Raw genomic sequence first — 16,571 nt, forward strand, 5'->3', positions numbered from 1 at the left:
GAAGAAGCCGCCTTTAAAACACAGGAAAGGAGAAGGAGAGAGTCTTCCCAGGTCTGTTTGAATTGGTGTGTGCGTTGGGATGCCTTAATCAGGGTTGGCGACCGCTTAAAAATGCTTCCTCCCCTCAAGTGCCTCCCAGCTTTTAAAAACTCACCTTTCTTCTTCCCGATAGGGAGTCCTTTACAGGGATGCCCTGATGCAGCTGGTGCGGGATGGGTGGAACTTAACCCATTTGTAAAAGTTTGTTTTCTCTCCAAAAGTGGTGGTAGTGGTGGGGTGTTGAAAAAGAGAGGAGGGGGGGAGCATACATTCGACCGGGGAAAAGAGAAAAAACGCCCGACGAGTGGTAAAACAAGTGGGGTGGGAGAAGAAACAGAAACATAGAAGATTGACAGCAGAAAAAAACATCATGATCCATCTAGCCTGCCCTTATACTATTTCCTGTGTTTTATCTTAGGATGGATATTTGTTTATCCCAGGCATGCTTAAATTCAGTTACTGTGGATTTACCAACCATGTCTGCTGGAAGTTTGTTCCAAGCATCTACTACTCTTTCAGTAAAATAATATTTTCTCACCTTGCTTTTGATCTTTCCCCCAACTAACTTCAGATTGTGTCCCCTTGTTCTTGTGTTCACTTTCCTATTAAAAACACTTCCCTCCTGAACCTTATTTAACCCTTTAACACATTTAAATGTTTTGATCATGTCCCCACTTTTCCTTCTGTCCTCTACACCAGCGTTTCCCAACCGGTGTGCCGCGGCACACCGGTGTGCCGCGAGACATGGCCAGGTGTGCCGCTAAGCTCCAGCTGGGCGGGGCGCTGCCGGTACTTCCGTCCTGGGGCTCCCGCTCGCAGCTGTCCCCCGCCTCCTGCTCGATGCCGCGGTTTTCGGCGCTCTCCTGCTGGGCGCCAAAGAAGGAAGGCAGGAAGGAGAGCTTTATTCTTCGCGCCTTTTCCCCGCCTTCCTTCTTTGGGACCCAGCAGGAGAGCGCCGAAAACCGCGGCATCGAGCAGGAGCCGGTTGACAGCTGCGAGCGGGAGCCCCAAGACGGAAGTACTGGCAGCGCCCCGCCCAGCTGGAGCTTCTCCTGTGTCGACGGCAAGTTTCCTTTGTGGCCCGGCGGGAGGGCACTGGCGATGGGAGCGGGGGGCGGGGGCGGCCGCAGTGGCCGCAGGCAGTCGTGGGGAGATGGCGGCGGCGAGAGGGAGCGCTCTCTCTCTCTCTCTCAGCTGACTGCAAGCGGGAGCCCTGACGGTGGCGGTTGGACGTGCTGCTAGACGTCGTACATGCTGGCGCTGCGGGCCTGGCATATACGGTGTCCAGCAGCACGTCCAGCTGCCGCCGTCAGGGCTCCCGCTTGCAGTCAGCTGAGAGAGAGAGAGAGAAAGAAAGAGAGACATATAAGAGAGGCAGAGAGAGAAAGAGAGACATAGCAAGAGAGGCAGAGAAAGAGACAGAGCAAGAAAGAGAGGCAGAGAAAGAGAGAGAGAGAAAGAGAGACATAGCAAGAGAGGCAGAGAGAGAGAGACAGAGCAAGAAAGAGAGGCAGAGAAAGAGAGACATAGCAAGAGAGGCAGAGAGAGAGAAAAAGAAAGAGAGACATAGCAAGAGAAAAAGAGAGACTTAGCAAGAGAGGCACAGAGAGAGAGAGAAAGAGAAAGAAAGAGAGACATAGCAAGAGAGACAGAGAGAGAGAAAGAGAGAAAGAGAAAGAAAGAGAGATAGCAAGAGAGGCAAAGAGAAAGAAAGAGACATATAGCAAGACAGTGAAAGAGAGAGAGAGAGCAAGAGAGAGAGAAAAGCAAGAAAGAGATAGCAAGAGAGACAGAGAGAGAGAGAGAGAGAGCAAAGGAGAGAGAAAGACATAGAGGAAGGGAAGGAGGGAGAGAGAAAGAGAGCAAAAAAGAGAGAAAGAAAGAAAGAGGGATGGAGAGAGAGAAAGAAGGGAAGGAAGGAAAAGAGAAAGAGGGAGAAATAGAGCGAAAGGGAGGAAGAGAGAGGGTTTTTTTGTCCAAACTTTTCTTTAGCCCTCCCCCCCCGCCCCGCCCCCCCCTTTCAGTGTTCCCCGGGATTTTGAAAATATGAATAATGTGCCGCGGCTCAAAAAAGGTTGGGAAACACTGCTCTACACTATACAGATTGAGTTCATTAAGTCCTGATAAGTTTTATGCTTAAGACCTTCCACCATTCTTGTAGCCCGTCTTTGGACCCGTTCAATTTTATCAATATTTTTTTGTAGGTGTGGTCTCCAGAACTGAATACAGTATTCCAAATGTCTCCCCAGCGCTCTATACAGCGGGATCACAATCTCCCTCTTCCTGCTTGTTAAATTCACTTTAAAAATGTTTCACTTAACAACAGAAGCATTGATCGTAAGTCAAAGTCTATCTGTAAACAGATAAATGTGGCTTAAGCCCAAAGAGTAGTTTACAAAAAGATTTGTATGCCGCCCCTCTCCGGAGACTCGGAGCGTCTTACAACAGCAAAACAATACAAATCCAATAGTTTAAAAAGACAATTTAAAAACCCTTAATATAAAAACAATCATACATCTCATACAAACCATACATAAAGCAGAGAGACCCCAGGGTAATCAATTTCCCCATTCCTGACGAAAGAGGTGGGTTTTAAGAGGTTTGCGAAAGGCAAGGAGGGTGGGGGCAGTCCTAATCTCCGGGGGGGAGTTGGTTCCAGAGGGTCGGGGCCTCATTCATTCATTCATTCATTCATTCATTCATTCGACTTCTATGCTGCCCAATCCTGAAGGACTTGGGCAGCACCACCTCCTCAGCAGAGGCCTCTACACTTTATTAATATTTATTATTATTATTATTATTATTATTATTATTATTATTATTATTATTAATAATAATTAGATTTGTATGCCGCCCCTCTCCGAAGACTCGGAGCGGCTCACAACAACAATATACAATCCAAATCCAAAACAAAACAATTAAAACCCTTGATATAAAAACAATCATACATCCCAAACAAACCATACATAAAACAGGACGGCCGAGGGGAATCAATTTCCCCATGCCTGGCGGCAGAGGTGGGTTTTTAGGAGTTTGTGAAAGGCAAGGAGGGTGGGGGCAGCCCTGATCTCTGGGGGGAGTTGATTCCAGAGGGAACAACCTTCTTAAAATCCAGCAATTTTCTCAACCGTGGCAATTTGAAGCTGTGTGGACTTCAACTCCCAGAATTCCCCAGGCCCATACAACCAACAGTTATAAGTGATCACTTATAACTCTTCCATATTTGAAAACCCATTTTAAAATTGGCATGGAGTGAGGGTTGAACTCTGTTGAATAGGGGTCTAAAAAGCCAGCAATTTTAGCCCAGGAGAATAGAAGTAGGCAGGGGAAAAAAATACTCAGCTGCTCAAATCATGGTACTATTTTCCCCAAAATTAATATATAAAAATGTTATTATTTTTATTCTTCTTTCATCCCCTGTGACAGGAGCAAATGGTTTTCTGGAGCTAATCACAAATGTTGGATTTGGCGTTGTTATGGAAGAAGATTCTGGCAGCATCATTGTTCTAGGTGAGGGCTCTTTCTTCTCATGATTTGTCAATCAACGCAGAGTGAATCGGGTTCTTCCCTGACTCCAGAAGGAATTGATTGGGAAATATTTCACAGATGTTTCTCCAGCAGTTGCCTGCAGGTATCTTGACACTTTAAAGAAAGAGATGGAGCAGCAGCGCAGAACCCATTACCAATGTGTTTGCTATCTGAGGAATGCCATTGCTTTAACAGATTAACAAGAGTTGGAAGGGACCTTGTAGGTCATCTAGTCCAGTGGTTCCCAATTTTTTTCAGTCCACAACCCCCTTGGTGCTACAAACTCATTCTCAATACCCCCTTACCCCATCACCGATAAATAGCATTGTTCGGAATAGTGGTTTGCCCGACCCACTAAGATAGATAGTAACAGTAAAATTCAAAACTGTAACAATTAATTGTACATTTATTCAAAATCCAATTTAAAAATCTTTTGTTAATTTCAACAAAATTGTTAAACATGATCCAGTGATACCAGGTTTTCAAAGTCTGGTATTCATTTATCAAGAACCTTAGTAACTACAAACTTAGTAAACTCAGTAAAACTACTTCATTGTTCACTAAATTCTTAATGTTATGGATGGGCTTGATGAAATGATGCTAGTTTCCCAAGTCTGTCTGTCTGTCTTTCTTTCTTTCTTTCTTTCTTTCTTTCTTTCTTTCTTTCTTTCTTTCTTTCTTTCTCTCTCTCTCTCTCTCTTTTTCTTCCTTCCTTCCTTCCTTCCTTCCTTTCTTCCTTTCCTTCCTTCCTTCCTTCCTCCCTCTCTATCTTGAAGGCAAACAGCCCTCCCCCAGTGGGTCGACCTCTAGGGAGGCACTGGATGCCATAATTGCCACATCAGAATGAAGCAACAGAGAGAAAGTTTTCTCGATGAGACGACCTCTGTTAAATCAAGATCGCTCCTTTTATTGTATTTCACTTTTCCTGACATGTGGTACAGAATAACCAATTTGCGAACGCCACATACATTAAGCCATCCCCCTACTACCATTCACTCATGCACCATATAAGGCTTCCCTTGTGGCTTCCCTATAGGTAATTAACGGAAGCTCCATTCTTTGCCTTTTCCTGGATTGTGTGCTTACTGGTGATTGAGAGTAAGGCATATATTTCCTTATATGGAAGTTAGCTATAGGTTTTCTTCATGTTGTATTTCCACATGGTCATGGATCCTGCAACTTGCTTATTCAGCCTGGATTTTGCTGCTTTTTATAGAGGAAGAATAAGGTTTTATTCAGCACCCAATTAGTCTAAAATATCACCCTCCAGCAATATTCCATCCCAAATTTCAGTGCCTATAAACCTATGATTACAACACTATCTTTTTCTTTCTTTCTCTCTCTTTCTCTCTCTCTCTCTCCCCCTCCCTCCCTTTCTTTCTTTCTTGGCACGCCCATCCGCTGGCCCTCCAGGTAGCACCACTTTCTCCCTGCCCCGCCAAGGCCCCCATCAGCCTGGAGGTGGGTGCACCTGAGGCTGGCAGAGCTCCATAGGTGCCCACCCCGACATTTCCTGGCCTGTGAAGTTCCCGGAGCTAAAGCCAGGAAGGCGAGAGGGGCAACGGCAGCAGCAACTGTGCTCCAGACTGGCAGGGGCACATCTCCTGTCATATGACATCCCAGAATACTATCTCTGGGCTGGCAGGGGCCTTGGCAGGGCAGGGAGAAAGGGACATTGTCTGGAGAGCCGGCGGATGGCCTTGCTGGGAGGTTTCCATGCCTCGCCCAAGAGGTAAGCCAAAGGCTGGCCAGGCCTATGCGCTCCTGCCTGTCCCTCACTTCATCTGTCTACTGGAAAGTTTGTGGGACGTGGCGAGATAGAGCCACCAGTGCAGCAATGCTCCACGAGGAAGGCTGGGCAGGGAGGTGCTGCCAATTGTCTTGTCCAACTCCCCCCGGAGATTAGAATTGCCCCCACCCTCCCTGTCTTTCGTAAACTACTCAAGACTCATTTATACCGCCAGGCATGGGGGAGTTGAGATAGCCTTTCCCCCTAGGCCATTACAAGTTATGCATGGTATGTTTGTGTGTATGTTTGGTTTTATAATAGGGGTTTTTAGTTGTTTTTTATTATTGGATTGTACATGTTGTGTTTATTGTTGTTGTTAGCCGCCCGAGTCTGCGGAGAGGGGCGGCATACAAATCCAATAAATTATTATTAATTATTAATTATTATTATTATTATTGTTCACGGTGCTGTGGAGCGGATGGGCTAGAAGAAGTGTGTTTGAGCTTGGCCGGGGCAGCACAGCCTATAATAATAATAATAATAATAATAATAATAATAATAATAATAATAATAATAATAATAATAATAATAATTTTATTGTCATTGTCAAAAACAACTAATTGTCATTGGCAACGAAAGTCGTGTGACACCCCGAGACCAGTCCCACCATACATAAAATCAGAATAGGTAAATTTAAAAATAAAATAAAAAATAGAATAAAATGTCCCACCCACTACAAATTCCCCACCCTGAACCACTCAACCATCTACATGACAAACCGAGTAATATTGTCCAACAGTTCACTGATGGTGACCCTTTAGTTCGTTGTTAAGTGCGAGTATAGCCCTGGGATAAAAACTATTCAGGAAACGTGTGGTCCGAGTTCTAGTTGTTCTGTATCTTCTGCCAGAAGGCAACAGTCTTCTGCCGTCTCTTGCCTCATTCTCCATTCCAGAGGGCCGCACATCCCCCCTGTCAATCCTCCATACAAACTACCTGCTCCATTTCTGCAAAGACAGAGTCCTGCAAGGTGATCTAAAAATGGGAGGGGGATGCTGTAGAAAAGGCCGCCTCCCACCCATGCCTCCCATAAAAAGATGGCGTTCACAGACCGGCATCGACCAACCTGGCTCTGTGATGTCACCAGTGGTTTGCTACCGGTTCATGTGAAACAGCCCAAACCGGGAGGAACCTACTTCTGGGGATACTGCAACAGGTGTAAACGTGAAAAATAGTCAACAAGTCACTTTTTAAAGTGCCGTTGAAACTTTGGGTGGTCACTAAAAGAATGGTTGTAAGTCGAGGCCTACCTGTATCAACCCCAGTCCTACATAAAGGGCACCAGAGGGCCAGACAAGGAACAATGGTTGGAAGCTGACCAAGGAGAGATTCAACCTAGAAGTAAGGAAGAACTTCCTGATGGTCAGAGCGATCAACCAGTGGAACAGCCTGCCAGCGGAGGTTGTGAACACCCCAACTTTGGACATTTTCAAGAGGAGATTGGACTGCCATTTGGCTGGGGTATTGTAGGATTTCCTGCTGAAGCAGCGGGTTGGACTTGATGACCTGCAAGGTCCCATTCAACATAAATAAATAAATAAATAAATAAATAAATAAATAAATAAATAAATAAATAAATAAATAAATAAATAAGTGCGTGCGTGCGTGCATACATACATACATACATACATACATACATTCGATTACTGCAACGCTCTCTACATGGGGCTACCTCTGAAAAGTGTTCGGAAACTTCAGATCGTGCAGAACGCAGCCGTGAGAGCCATCGTGGGGCTTCCAAGATTCGCCCACGTTTCTTCAACACTCCGTGGCTTGCATTGGCTGCCAATCAGTTTCCGGTCACAATTCAAAGTGTTGGTCATGACCTTTAAAGCCCTACATGGCAATGGACCAGATTACCTCCGGAACCGCCTGCTACCGCACGAATCCCAGCGCTCGATAAGGTCCCACAGAGTTGGCCTTCTCCGGGCCCCGTCGACTAAACAATGTCGTTTGGCGGGCCCCAGGGGAAGAGCCTTCTCTGTGGCGGCCCGGCCCCCTGGAACCAACTCCCCCCGGAGATTAGAACTGCCCCCACCCTCCCTGTCTTTCGTAAACTACTGAAGACACATTTATACCGCCAGGCATGGGGGAGTTGAGATAGCTCTTCCCCCTAGGCCATTGCAAGTTATGCATGGTATGTTTGTGTGTATGTTTGGTATTATAATAGGAGTTTTTAGTTGTTTTTTATTATGGGATTGTACATGTTGTGTTTATTATTGTTGTTAGCCGTCCCGAGTCTGCGGAGAGGGGCGGCATACAAATCCAATAAATTATTATTATTAATTAATTATTAATTACAGACTTAATGAACTCAATCTGTATAGTCTGGAGGACAGAAGGGAAAGGGGGGACATGATCAAAACATTTAAATATGTCAAAGGGTTAAATAAGGTTCAGGAGGGAAGTGTTTTTAATAGGAAGGTGAACACAAGAACAAGGGGGCACAATCTGAGGTCAGTTGGGGGAAAGATCAGAAGCAACATGAGAAAATATTATTTTACTGAAAGAGTAGTAGATGCTTGGAACAAGCTTCCAGCAGACGTGGTTGGTAAATCCACAGTCACTGAATTGAAACATGCCTGGGATAAACATATATCCATCCTAAGATAAAATACAGGAAATAGAATAAGGGCAGACTAGATGGACCATGAGGTCTTTTTCTGCCGTCAGTCTTCTATGTTTCTATGTTTCTATAAATAAATAAATAAATAAATAAATAAATACGTACATACATACATACATACATACATACTGATAACCCCAATTCTCTCTTCCAGAAGGTGACGAGGAGGAAAGAATCTACACGGGAGAGGATCCCCATTACTGTCCGATGTATGGCAAAGGTTTTGGTGACCCGTCGGGCCTAATGGATGACGAGAGACCCATGACAACTGAGAAGCGATACAACTGTGCTGACTGCGGGAAAGGCTTCAAGAAACGATCGGCCCTCCTCACCCACGACCGGACTCACACGGGAGAAAAGCCCTACAAATGCTCAGAATGTGGGAACAGCTTCAGTAACAAATCCAGCCTGACCAGGCACAAGAGGAAACACACCGGAGAGAAGCCGTTCGGTTGCTTCAACTGCGGGAAACGTTTTAGCCAGAGCTCGAGTTTGATCAGGCATATGAGGAACCACACCGGCCTGAGGCCTTACATATGCTCAGATTGCGGCAAAAGCTTTAAGCAGAGCTCCAGTCTTCTAGTCCATGGGAGAACTCACACGGGAGAGACCCCGTATGGTTGCTCCATCTGTGGGAAACGCTTTTCCCAGAGCTCAAATCTTGTGAAACACGAAAGGATCCACACTGGGGAAAAACCTTACCGGTGCTCAGACTGCGGAAACACCTTCAGTAACAAGTCCAGCCTTACTAGACATAAGAGAAATCACACAGGGCAGAAACCCTACAAATGTTCCCAGTGTGGGAAAAAATTCAAGCAAAGTTCGGGCCTCCTTAAGCACGAGAGAATCCATACACAGCCCAGCTTCTTGAATTATTCTCATTCTAGCTTGAATCCATATTCCAAACTGCCTATATGTGAGACAGATCGTGTTGGACAGACCATATAAATTGCTTGTGGTTTTATTTGGGTTTAGTAACAGAGAACGTGGATGAAACAGAATAGAGCTGTATTTGAATAGCAGCAAGAAAATATTGGTTGATAAACTCTGCAGAGTTTGTGACTATGGTCTCTTAACTATATGGCCAAACCCTCTTTTTTTGCGGCTTTGCAAACAGGATCGAAAGTGGAAGATGTTTGAGATACAGTGATACCTCGTCTTACAAACGCCTCATCATACAAGATTTCGAGATACAAACCCAGGATTTAAATTTTTTTTGCCTCTTCTTACAAACTATTTTCACCTTACAAACCCACCGCTGCTGGGATGCCCCACCTCCGGACTTCCATTGCCAGCGAAGCACCCGTTTTTGCGCTGCTGGGATTCCCCTGAGGCTCCCCTCCATGGGAAACCCCACCTCTGGACTTCCGTGTTTTTGTGATGATGGGTGCTTCGCTGGCAACGGAAGTTCGGAGGTGGGGTTTCCCAGTGAGGGGAGCCTCAATGAAATCGCAGCATCACAAAAACACAGAGGTCCGGAGGTGGGTTTCGAGCACTTTGGGGTTTTTGCGATGCTATGATTTCACTGATGCTCCCTTCGCTGGGAAACCCCACCTCCGGACTTCCGTTGTCAGCGAAGCACTCGTTTTTGTGATGCTGGGATTCCCCTGCTGGGATTCTCCTGCAGCATCGCAAAAACACAGACATCCAGAGGTGGGGCTTGTTATGGAGGGCAACCTCAGGGTAATCCCAGCAGCGCAAAAATTGGTGCTTCAGCTGGCAAAAAGGGGGAATTTTGGGCTTGCACGCATTAATCGCTTTTCCATTGATTCCTATGGGAAACATTGTTTTGTCTTACAAACTTTTCACCTTAAGAACCTCATCCCGGAACCAATTAAGTTTGTAAGATGAGGTATCACTGTATAGTGATGGAATTTTCAGAGTTCGACTGTTTTTATCCACGAAATAATTTCCAGGGGGAAAGAGACATCTGGAAGAGATGGCTTAGTTGATTATTAATCAAAATGCCACATTGTATAGGGAAGGAAAAGATTAAAGTATGTCTTGAAACCTGCTCTACCCTTAAGTGAAATGGCACACTCAGGTTGGTTGTTGTCAGCCTTACATGGTAGACAAATCCAAGAAACAGACACTGTAGCCCTAACACTACTTAGTAGTGTAATTGTAGCTGTAATAACATGTACTATGTTATGTATGAATGTACTTCCTCATCTCCTCTTTATCTTCTTGAGAATTTGTGGGAGTTGCCTGGCTTGAGATATTTTTGTAAACTACTCTTTGGGCTTAAGCCACGTTTATCTTATCACGTTTATTCAAAGTGTTGGTAATGACCTATAAAGCCCTACGTGGCATCAGACTAGAATATCTCCGGAACCGTCTTCTGCCGCACGAATCCCAGCGGCCGATAAGGTCCCACAGAGTTGGCCTTCGCCGGATCCTGTCGACTAAACAATGTTAACAATGTCGCCTGGCGGGCCCCAGGGGAAGAGCCTTCTTTGTGGCGGCCCCAGTCCTTTGGAATTAACTCCCCTCAGAGATCAGAACTGCCCCCACCCTCCATGCCTTTCGTAAATTGCATGGGGAATTGAGACATCTCCCCCAAGCTTATAGACTTTATGTATGGTATGCTTGTGTTTTATGTTTTTTAAATGACGTTTTTTTAAAAAATACTTTCTTTTAATATTAGATTTGTTACATTGTATATTGTTATTATTATTGTTGTGAGCCTCCCCGAGTCTGTGGAGTGGGGCGGCATACAAATCTAATTAATAATAATAATAATAATAATAATAATAATAATAATAATAATTGTTTACAGATAGACCTTGACTTACGATCAATGTTTCTGTTGTTAAGTGAGACATTTTTAAAGTGAATTTAACAAGCAGGAAGAGGAAGATTGTGATCCCACTGTACAAAGCGCTGGTGAGACCACATTTGGAATACTGTGTTCAGTTCTGGAGACCTCACCTACAAAAAGATATTGACAAAATTGAACGGGTCCAAAGACGGGCTACAAGAATGTTGGAAGGTCTTAAGCATAAAACGTATCAGGAAAGACTTAATGAACTCAATCTGTATAGTCTGGAGGACAGAAGGAAAAGGGGGGACATGATCGAAACATTTAAATATATTAAAGGGTTAAATAAGGTCCAGGAGGGAAGTGTTTTTAATAGGAAAGTGAACACAAGAACAAGGGCCGTTTTTTGCCCTCAGGGGCTTCAGGAAACTTCCCTGAACCCTCCGGAGTGCAAAAAAAATGCACAACGGACAAACCGGAAGTGCATATTCCAAACTTCTGGTTTGTCGTGGGGCATTTTTTTTTGCACTCCGGGGCTAGAAGGAAGCTTCCCTGAAACATGTGGCAGGCCAAACAGCCTTCCCCAAGGCTGGAAATCAGCTGGCTAGTGCACACATGTACGCTGGAGCTGACATAAGGCAACGTCTTGTGTGCCCTCCAATATGGCTCTGGGTGCTACCTGTGGCACGCATGCCCTAGGTTCGCCATCACGGCCCCATAACCAAAACTTTTAGTGATTTTTAAATTATTAGATTTGTTGTACATTGTTCTATTGTTGTGAGCTGCCCCGAGTCTGCAGAGAGGGGTGGCATGCAAATCTAATTAATAAGCAACAATCTAATTAAAAAGCAACATGAGAAAATATTACTTTACTGAAAGAGTAGTAGATCCTTGGAACAAACTTCCAGCAGACGTGGTAGATAAATCCACAGTAGCTGAATTTAAACATGCCTGGGATAAACATATATCCATCCTAAGATAAAATACAGAAAAAGTATAAGGGCAGACTAGATGGATCAGGAGGACTTTTTCTGCCGTCAGACTTCTATGTTTCTATGTTTCTATAATAATAACAGCAACAACAACATTTCAGACAAATGACTGTCCAGTCTCTTCTTAAAAACTTCCAGTGATAGAGCATTCACAACTTCTCAAGACAAGGCAAGGCATTCCATTGATTAATGGTTCTAACAGTCAGGAAATTCAGTGGCTTACTTAGTTCCTTAGTTATAGATTGGATCAATGTGATTAGGACAGATACTGAACCTGATAGAACTAGGATTCCCATTACAGCCACATAGAAGAGAAGCTTCTCCTTCAATCACGAGCTTAGAAATATCGGGATCTGATTTATTGCTCTAGCAAAGCAGCTGGGCCATCCTTATTCCTTAACTAGGTTTTGCTGCCTGTTGCATTTCCATGTTGATCACAGAGAATGCATTTCCTCTGTGGCTAGCATAAAAACTGACAAAGGGACGATGGGATGATCCATTTTTCCTTCAGCCATCCCACTTGCTTTCCTGGAAGGAACTCCTGATCCTTATTGGTGAGAAAGTTAATTTTTAAAGGAAAAGCTACAGCAGTGAGTTGATTATTTATTTATTTTATTTTATTTTTTATTTATTTTATTTTTTATTTTATTTTATTTTATTTTTTTATTTGTCAAACAAGTATAGTATTATAGTACATATTAACATGTACTATATCCACCCACTCAAAAAAATCCAAAAAAAATCCACCCCCCCAAAAAATCTAAAAGAATTCCACCCCCCAAAAAATCTAAAAAATTCCACCTCCCTCCAAAATCTAAAAACATTCCACCCCCCAAAAAAATCCCACTACCACCCCCAAAAAATCCAAAAAAATCCCCCCCCCAAATCTAAAAAAATATGGCGCTCATGGACCTGCACCGACCAAACCAGTTCTATGATGTCATTGTGATGTCACCAGCAGGTCTACCTGTCAGGCAGGGGTTGCCACTACCGCTGCTGCTGATGTGTTGCATGTGCAGCTTCAGGTCTCTAGTCTGTGCGTGCGTCCCAACAAAATTTTGTATCTGCCTGCACAGGAAGCCAAATCTCATGAGGGGACGTGTGTGCACATGAGAGATTTCATTGATTTTTTTTTACTTCTGTGCATGCGCGAAAGCAAAAAAAAATCACCAAAATCTCATACGCACATTCCCTCACACAAATTTATTTATTTATTTTATTTATTTTATTTATTTATTTTATTTATTTTATTTATTTTATTTATTTTATTTATTTTATTTATTTTATTTATTTTATTTATTTTATTTATTTTATTTATTTTATTTATTTTATTTATTTTATTTATTTTATTTATTTTATTTATTTTATTTATTTTATTTATTTTATTTATTTTATTTATTTTATTTATTTTATTTATTTTATTTATTTTATTTATTTTATTTATTTATTTTATTTATTTTATTTATTTTATTTATTTATTTATTTATTTATTTATTTATTTAATTTTATTTATTTTATTTATTTTATTTATTTTATTTATTTTATTTATTTTATTTATTTATTTTATTTATTTTATTTATTTTATTGATTGATTTGATTTGATTTGTATGCCGCCACTCTCCGCATGCACAGAAGCAACATTTCACTAGGACATGCATGCGCGCATGCCAAGAACCCGAAGCTGTGAGCGCAACTCCAGTTTTACTACTGGTACGGTGTCTTCATCCTTACTGGTAGGAACCCGCTACTGCTACCAGTTCAGCAGAACTGGGAGGAACCCACCTCTGATAGACACATTGATACATCTTGCTCCTGGATTAGCCCCCACCCTCCTTGCCTTTCGTAAGCTACTTATAACCCACCTCTGCCGCCAGGCATGGGGGAATTAAGATACTCTTTTCCCCTAGGCCTTTACAATTTATGCATGGTATGTCTGTATGTATGTTTGGTTTCTTTTATAATAATGGGTTTTTAACTGTTTTTAGTATTGGATTATTATTATATGTTGTTTTATTACTGTTGTTAGCTGCCCCGAGTCTGCGGAGAGGGGCGGCATACAAATCCAATAAATAAATAAATGAATGAATGAATGAACGAATGAACGAACGAACGAACAAACAAACAAACAAACAAACAAACCCACGCGGTGCCGAAAAGATTCACCAACACTGTTCTATGGGGTGCAAACCTTCCACTACAGCAGTTTTTTAAACTTGGCCACTTTAAGATGTGTGGATTTAATCTGGATTTCTGGGAGTTGAAGACCACACCTTTTTAAATTTTATTTATTTATTTTTATTCATTCAATTTTTATGCCGCCCTTCTCCTTAGACTCAGGGCGGCTGACAACATGTTAGCAATAGCTCTTTTTAACAGAGCCAGCATATTGCCCCCACAATCCAGGTCCTCATTTTACCCACCTCGGAAGGATGGAAGGCTGAGTCAACGTTGAGCCGGTGATTTGAACCGCTGACCTACAGATCTACAGTCAGTTTCAGTGGCCTGCAGTACAGCACTCTACCTGCTGCGCCAGCCCGGCTCAGGTGGCCAAGGTTGAGAAACATTGATAGATAACTACTGTGTTGAATTGTTCCAGTTCTTAGGAACTCCCCAGAAACCTAGAGAACCGTGATGATGAACCTATGGCACAGGTGGCATGTGGAGCCATATCTGAGGGCGGGGGAGGTGTTGCCCTATGTCAGCTCCAGCATGCGTGTGCTGGCTTTTGGCTTCTTGGAGGGTAGGGAAAAACCGTTTTCACCCTTCCTGGGCTTCACAAAAGCCTCTGAAGCCTATGCATGGCTAAAAATGGACCCAATGGCCTACTAGAAGTTTGGAAACGAACTTCCGGTAGGTCCAATGGGCTGGTTTTTGTCCTTCCCACATTTCAGGAAAGCCTCCAAAGCCTGGGGAGGGGAAAAAACAGCCCAACGGGCCTATTGGAGGTTTGGAGGCTTCAGTTAGGCCTCTGCGCATGTGTGGAAGGGGCAGCAGGGGTGCTATTCGCCATCACTGCTATAGTACAGGGTTTCCCAACCTTGGCAACTTGAAGATATTTGGACTTCAACTCCCAGAATTCCCCAGCCAGCATTTGCTGGCTGGGGAATTCTGGGAGTTGAAGTCCAAATATCTTCAAGTTGCCAAGGTTGGGAAACACTGCTATAGAACATTAGTGGAGCCTAGATACACAATTGTGTTGGAAAAGCAAGCTATAAGAATGTGGGTTTTTTTCTTTGTGTTGACTCTTGGCAACATTTTCCAAACTGGTTTGCTGTTATCTTCTTCCAAGACCTGAGAGAGGGACTGGCCCAAGATTATCCAGTTGGCTTCTCATCTAAGGCAGGTGTCCTGGTTACTTATGATATCCAGCCCTAAACTGATTTTCAAAATTTCTAATTAAATAAATCTAATTCAATCTGTTTTTGCCGGCATTGCAAAAAATCCAGAGATTAAAAAAAAGCCAAACATTAAAAAGGCAAGATTTTACTGTTTTATTTTCTTCTTGTCAAATACAGTATTTGTATTAAAAATCAATTTATTTGAAAAAGGAAGAGAAAAACAGACAATTATACCTTTTAACTACAAGCTCCTGAGTTAAAATTCCAATACTGGCGTCTAGTAATAAATAATAATTTTTAGCCGATTGCTTTCTGAGAAATGATCATGACTCTTCATTATTGATGATCATGACTCTTCATTATTTTTCCTAATTTATTCCATCATTACTTAGCTAGGTTAATTCTATTTCCAAACCCTAGCAACCCCAAGGCTTAAAATTTCATTGAGTATACTTTTTTTTACATAATCCCATTTTAAATTCAAGTCTAAGTTATCCAAACTCTTTAGGTTCTAAATCCTGAACTTTTTGCACTAACAGTGCAATTGTAAGAATTATGTCCCAAAGTTGTTTTAAAACTCAGTTTACATTTCATAATTCTTTTAATATATTTTTCTTCTTCTTGATCTACTTAAAATTGATGCACTGTGTACCAGTCACATAGTTTCAACTCATACATTTAGGTCTTGACTTACAACCATTCATTTAATGACCCTTTGAAGCTCGAATAGCAGTGAAAAATGTGACTTATAAACAGTCCTCACACTTTTAACTATCACAGTCAATCAAAAAAATTCGGGCATTTGGAAATCGGTATGTATTACAAAGTTTGCAATGGTCATTTGCGGAATGTAATAGGCATTTATTTATTTATTTATTTATTATTTAGATTTGTATGCCGCCCCTCTCCGAAGTTATCTGCCATACCCACAGAACGTGGCCATACACTTTCCCCACCAGCTGCCCTCATTCCAAATGCATCCTAGGACCTGCTCCCAGAAAGGCCACAGTTGGACCACAATTCCCAGAATTCTAAGGGCTGAATTCTGAGGCAACAGGTTGAGGAAAGCCACTTTAGATCAGTGTTTGCCAACCTTGGCAACTTGGAGGTATCTGGACTTCAACACCCAGAATTCCCCAACCAGCATTCGCTGGCTGGGGAATTCTGGGAGTTGAAGTCCAAATATCTTCAAGTTGCCAAGGTTGGGAAACACTGCTTTAGATACCAAATGGCACCAGATTACTTTCCCTGGAGGTGACAAGTTTGAAAGGAACTATCTGGGCAAGGAATCACTGTGACAACCGTGTGGTGAATCCATGACACTATTTGTGAAAATGCCAAGAACTAGTGGAAAGTGGCATGGGGGAACTGAGACACCTCCCCCAGGCTTTTATATTTTATGTTTGGTATGTGTGTGCTGCATGGTTTTAAATGATGGAGTCTTACATGTTTTTAATATTAGATTTGTTTCATTGTAATATTGTTTTATTATTGTTGT

The 16,571-nt window shown here is 42.6% G+C and overlaps 1 protein-coding gene across 1 annotated transcript in view; it reads left to right on the forward strand.

Annotated features, from left to right (window-relative positions):
- Window positions 1-16,571, forward strand: part of LOC139163154 (zinc finger protein 135-like) — a 45,895-nt gene continuing 29,324 nt past the window's right edge. The window contains exons 1-3 of the mRNA XM_070744126.1: window positions 1-51; window positions 3,466-3,549; window positions 8,137-8,839. Of these exons, the coding sequence (XP_070600227.1) occupies window positions 3,516-3,549; window positions 8,137-8,839 (737 nt within the window). The 5' untranslated portion in view covers window positions 1-51; window positions 3,466-3,515. The remainder of the gene's footprint in view (window positions 52-3,465; window positions 3,550-8,136; window positions 8,840-16,571) is intronic.

The sequence above is a fragment of the Erythrolamprus reginae genome, chromosome 2 (genome assembly GCF_031021105.1).
Source record: "Erythrolamprus reginae isolate rEryReg1 chromosome 2, rEryReg1.hap1, whole genome shotgun sequence".
Lineage (NCBI taxonomy): Eukaryota > Metazoa > Chordata > Lepidosauria > Squamata > Dipsadidae > Erythrolamprus > Erythrolamprus reginae.